This window comes from Muscardinus avellanarius (assembly GCF_963383645.1).
Source record: "Muscardinus avellanarius genome assembly, chromosome: 5".
NCBI lineage: Eukaryota > Metazoa > Chordata > Mammalia > Rodentia > Gliridae > Muscardinus > Muscardinus avellanarius.
The window spans coordinates 15181413-15187111 of NC_137790.1; the positions used below are offsets into that span (position 1 = coordinate 15181413).

General features: G+C 38.8%; 1 protein-coding gene across 1 annotated transcript; it reads right to left on the minus strand.

The window, feature by feature from the left end:
• Positions 1–968: 968 nt before the first annotated feature.
• Positions 969–1499, minus strand: LOC308262984 (keratin-associated protein 13-1-like; the record flags this gene model as incomplete). Its single annotated transcript, XM_080695790.1, has 1 exon — positions 969–1499. One exon carries the CDS (start codon positions 1497–1499, stop codon positions 969–971), a length of 531 nt encoding a protein of 176 aa, XP_080551916.1.
• Between the last annotated feature and the right edge of the window lie 4200 nt (positions 1500–5699).

Consider the following 5699-nt stretch of genomic DNA (forward strand, 5'->3'; position numbering starts at 1 on the left):
TTAAGGATTTCCTCAGGTATTTTTGCCATAGCAATGGAAACGATCCCACTCATAGATGTGCTCAATTATTATTTTTGTTAAAGTAAATTAAAACAAAATAGCCAGGGTGGAATATTGACTCTGTGACTTTGATTTATAACCAAACTTCCATGGTAATTTTGGTCATTATATATACTTGGATAAGTGGGTATCTTTGAATATTCATCATTAAGATGGAAGCATTTCATCATTTTTACCAAAAAATGTTACTCAACTTTAAGAAAATGTTAAAATTTGTATTATTTTCATTTTTCGTAGATGCATAACCATATCATATAAATCTAAATACTATTTTGTTTCCTGTATTCCTGTCAGAAATGTAAACTAGTCTGCTATCCTATATATTTTGACGTAGACATGAGGATCTTCATTATAAGGATGAATCAATTCAGTTTCTTACTATGAATCTTAATAAAAGATTACATATTCAAATAATATGCCTTCCCTACCTATAGTTTAAGTAAAAAAATAAAATCTGAGGCCTCCAAATGTTTATTCTAATCCCAACTGCACACTTTCAAAACCTATTTTCACATGGATATTGATGACTTATTTATAATCCTTCTAATGCTTCACAAAAAAATACCCTAGTAAGTAAACAAATGAGAAAAACAAACAGAGGGAATTAATAGGATCAATATATTTTAATCAAATCAATAGTTTGGCTTCTCCCAAAACTTTGAAATAAAACACAATAACATAAATTCATCTCCAATGCAGAATTTAGACTTTATTTTGAGGTAATACACTAATTATATGGTTTGCAGATGACATCTATCTGCAATAATTTCTGGCCAGAGACAAGCTAGACATTGATAATTATAGAACATATATAATTCTTCTCAAACGTAATGTAGACAATAAAAATTTGGAATAGAGAAAAAATAATGATGGCATTAATCTACAAGATTAAACATTTGATAACATGATCAATAGAACCCAGATCCAGATCCACAGGTGGGTCTGTAACAAGAAGACTGGAAAGATGGGCGGCAGAATCCAGATCCATAGCCCACGGATGAGAAGCCACGGACTCCACAACTCAGGGGTCTGAAGCCACTGGATCCACAGCCAGAGGAGTAGAAGCTCCTGGATCCATAGCCCAGGGAACAGGAACTTCTCGATCCGAAGCCCAGGGAGCCGCAGCTGCTAGACCCAAAGCCCGGAGATCCAGCAAAATTTGACTGGCAGGGACTGCAGGTTGTGGGGATCCTCGGGCGGTAGCAGGATGGCTGACAGGGCCTGGACACCACGCAGGACGTCTGGCAGCTGGGCCTCCGGAAGGTCTCCTGGCAGCCACTGTAGAGAGAGGAGCCCAGCTGGCAGGTGCTGGGGGAGCCCAGGTTAGTGGTGTAGACCAGGTTGCTGGGGTAGGAAGAGCCACAGGAGGAGCCAGAGTAGGGCAGGCAGCCCCCGAAGGAGCGGGAGGAGAAGTTTCCTGAGCAGCAGCTGTAGGACATGTTGAGAGGAGATGTGAGCTCAGGTGAGACTAACTGGAGAAGATTCTGAGTTTGAATTTCACTCTAGACATTGAGTATTTATATACTCTCAGTGATGGGTGTGGCACCTTAGAGTGTCATCTTTTTCATAGCCAGATTTCTTCATTTGCATATGTGTAACCCAGTAATCTTTGTAATTGCATTGAACTAACTACCTTCATCTTACATTTATGGGTGAACTCATTTGGGTTTTATAGCTCTGTGTCAATGAAATACATTTATGCTACAAATGCTATGACTGATTTTAATTAATGCCTACTCTACCTTGGCCAGGAAAGTCCCTCTTCTTCTCTCTGGCCCTGACTTATACATTTGCGCCTGTTTTAGTGAGAAAATTATTTTGCTCCAAGGTGGGGACTGCAAAGCAGTGATTATCAGTTATCACTGTAAAAACTGTGTAAGTATCAATGCTTACTCTGCTCAGTCTACAGGCACCATGGAAAAGCAAGTCAAAGGAATTGAGAGATGAAGATGAATGGACATAATTCTGAAGAAATAAGCAGGAAAAATTTACTATTTAGATAATCAAAGTAACACTAAGGCGTGACCATAAAGGGCCTGTGTGGAGAAAATCAATAGCAGACACAATTAAGATGAGGTGGGAAACGGGTGATAGTGGTCTCAAAAGGGATTGATTTGTTTAGATTTTCTTCTCCCCACACAAGAGAAAGATGGGTGCTTTCTTAGTGTTCCAACCATGTCAGTATTGAATAAGCTTAATTCAAGCTTTTATATGATACATTTGTATTTGTAAATTGTCTAGGATCTACACCTGCCTTTATTTTATTTAAGTTTTGGTGGTACTGGGGATGGAACTCAGGGAGCTTTTCTACCTCTGGGCTTTACTCCCAGACCTATTTTATACTTTATTTGAAAACAGGGGTCTCACTAAGTTGCTGAGAGCCTCACTAAGTATCTGAGGCTGGCTTCGAACCTGTGCGATCCTCCTGTCTCAGCCTACCAGGCTCAATCCCCCCCCTTTATATACACACAGTTCTCTAAACCTCAGTTCACACTTTTTGAATGCCTTTAAAGCATTCCCATGGTCATGGCAGCCTCTATTATTCTTATTCTTTCCTCTCTATTGTAGCACATGATTCCTTCCCAGTTTTCTTACCAGAAAATATGGATCAGATTTTGTGGGTTTTGAAAAATAACTCTGTGATTCCTCATTTAGAAAAAAAATAATGCAAGATTATATATCATAGATATGAACATGCATATTAATTTAGAATAAAAATAATTATAAGAAACCAAGTCTCCCAAAGTTAAAAACCCCCAAATATGACAAAATCAAGACAATATGATATGGACATTATTTTCTATTTCTTTTTCCTCATATTTTATGTGTGCATCTTTCTTTTGATCATCTCTGTATGTGATAGTGATTTTGTTGAAAGGTGTTTCTATAGAAAGAAAAGAAGTACAATTTATTTTTCCTCTAGGAACTGCATATTAAAAGTTACTTAGATTATTTCGGATGACCTGGTGAGGGTTCGTTGTTGCAGGGAGCCTCAGATCTGTACCTTCTCTGTCATTTCTTCCCAGGTTCTGCATCCAGCCTGGAGTTGGCCTCATCTCAGCCTTGTGTCTCTCTAACTTCCCCACCTAGACTAGAGCAATGGGGGTTACATATGTGAGAATAAGCTACAAATGGCTGTAGACCCTGGGTTTTAGGTGCTATCAAATTGGCTGAAGGCAAAGTAAACTCATCTCTGTCAGAGTGAGGAAAATTAGAACCAGGAGAGGGCTTGCACCTGCCTGTCTGAGATAAATATGTTCAAAGAAGTTCTTATCGCCCCATGAAGATTCCTTCTCCTTCTATCTGCACCCTGTGCTTTACATGCCTCCCACCTGCACACATGCACAGGATTCTGTCATCAGCTTCATATGTGACTTCTTTTTTATTTATTTGTTTATTTGCAGTACTGGGAATGGAATCCAGGGGCATTATACCACTCAGCTATCCCCCTAGCCATAATTTATTATTGTTTATTTTGTAAAAGAGTCTCACGAAATCACAGAAGGACTCATTGAGTAGCTCAGGATGGTCACAAACCTGCAATCCTCCTGTCTCATCCTCCCAAGTTCTGAGATAAAAAGCCTGTACCACCACACCAGGCTCATATTTGACTTTCTTCAAGTCTGCTTCTGCCTAGCAACAGTATCTCTGCCAAAAAGGAGACCTTAACTGCTGCCTCCAGGGTCCCCAAGGACAATGGACTTTGCATACCAAAAGCCTATATAAATTTCTCTCTTTTGCCTTTAAAAACTTCCCCTTGCTCCAAATCCGGTGAACATGTCCACGTTCAAATTACTAGTACACTGAAGAATCTCTTTCAGATTGTGCTTTCTGTGGGCAGGGACTCTAGGCAGACATCAGAGCAGTGTCTTGGTTCAAAAATTTTAAGGTCAAAGCTCCCTGAGGTTCATGTTGACCCTGAGAGCTAGGGGTGTTTAGTGGTAGTGAAAATAGCCCTGAAGACCCTCCATGTGCCCAGGAATACCACCAGTGACTCTCAGCTGTGACAGTGAGACTGGGGAACTTTGGAAAGTCAGACAAGAGAAGGCCCTCAAGCTTAATCTTTAAATATGTCTGTCTCTCACTAAGACACCAGGCCCAGGATGTCTGAACATGTGCTCACAATAGTCTGTCTGTATGTTCAGGGACCCTATGGAGCCCCCAAGTCTCCCTCAGGGTACTTTCCTTGTCATAGGATTTGTTGTTTTTTGTCTCTCTTTAATTCAAACTCAAGGCACAAAACAAAATAAGAAAATGAATAATAAATTTATGTTTTTAGTGGAATAACATTTTGCCTGACAATCTAAGACAAATACACTGATGTAATACACTAAAGGTCATATATGTGATATCGAGGTTTCAAGAAGGCCAATGTGAGGGTGCATGTCATGGCATTGTGACCGTGTTCAATAAAAACATAATAAAATTATATGACAGGTATTTGACACCACAGTGTTTCTTTGGTAAAAATAGGCTCAATTGGCATTTTTTTAAAGCATGACTACACAGGATTTGCACAAAAAAAAGGAACAACAAAGTAGCTGCACACATATTTAACTGATATTTTTAAAAAATTTATCTTCTGATCTTCTAAAATTTCTTCCCATGGGCTTTTGTCACTAGGATAATAGTCCTTGCCTACACAATATTATAAAGCCCATTCTACCCCTAAATCCCTGTTTTCCATATAACTTTTTGAAAACAGCTATCCCATCACAACTAAGAGTGACTGTTTTCTGGAGTAAATTCAAGGTAAATAGAAATCGTCAAGTGAGTAAATGTTGTCTAACATGGCACAACATTCTGGTTGCAAATGATGGGGCCCTTTGCTTTTCTGTATATTTGTCCCACCCACCTCTCACCAATGTGTGTGTGTGTGTGTGTGTGTGTGTGTGTGTGTGTGTGTGTATGATTCTGTGGGTCCTCCAACAATCCAGCCTACATACCCTTGTTTTTTTCTAAAGGAAACTTCAAACTATATATTAGTCTCAAAATGAAGTGTCAATACTTTTAAAAGTTCATAAAATACAACTTTCTGATTTCCTTTTTAAAGGTGTGAACATCGATGACCTGGGCTTCTCTTACAGCTGGCTGGAACTGAGGACCCGCTGCTCTCCTCACAAGGGACCCTGCTCTTCAATCCCCCCACAAGTCTACACCACTCCTCTCTCTTCCCACATGCCACATTTCAGTCTCCACTAGCCACCCAGCATGCACTGCTATTTTGTTGCATTTGTTAATATCTCTGTCATTAGTGAGATAATTAGAAATGAATTAAGAAGTTTGGGCTTTAAGAACTTTTGTGAAATATCAACCCTACTTGTTTGTCCACTTAAAGTACATACTCTTTCATGTTTAGTAGAAAAGTACAGTAAGTCTGTGTTGATGTATTGAAATATCCATCATGAAAAAATAATCACAGTCCAACCTCACCACCTCATGTACATTTATGATCTGTCTAGACCATGTAGTGACTTGCAGATAGACTTACAATATTTCATAAGTTAACACAATTTAATTTGGATTTATATACTAGGCAAAGATGATGTACTTACCAATAAACTCTGCAAGAGAATTAATAGTGGGTCACTTTAGGATATACAAATAAGCCAAGAAATAAACTATTTTAAAAAACAGAT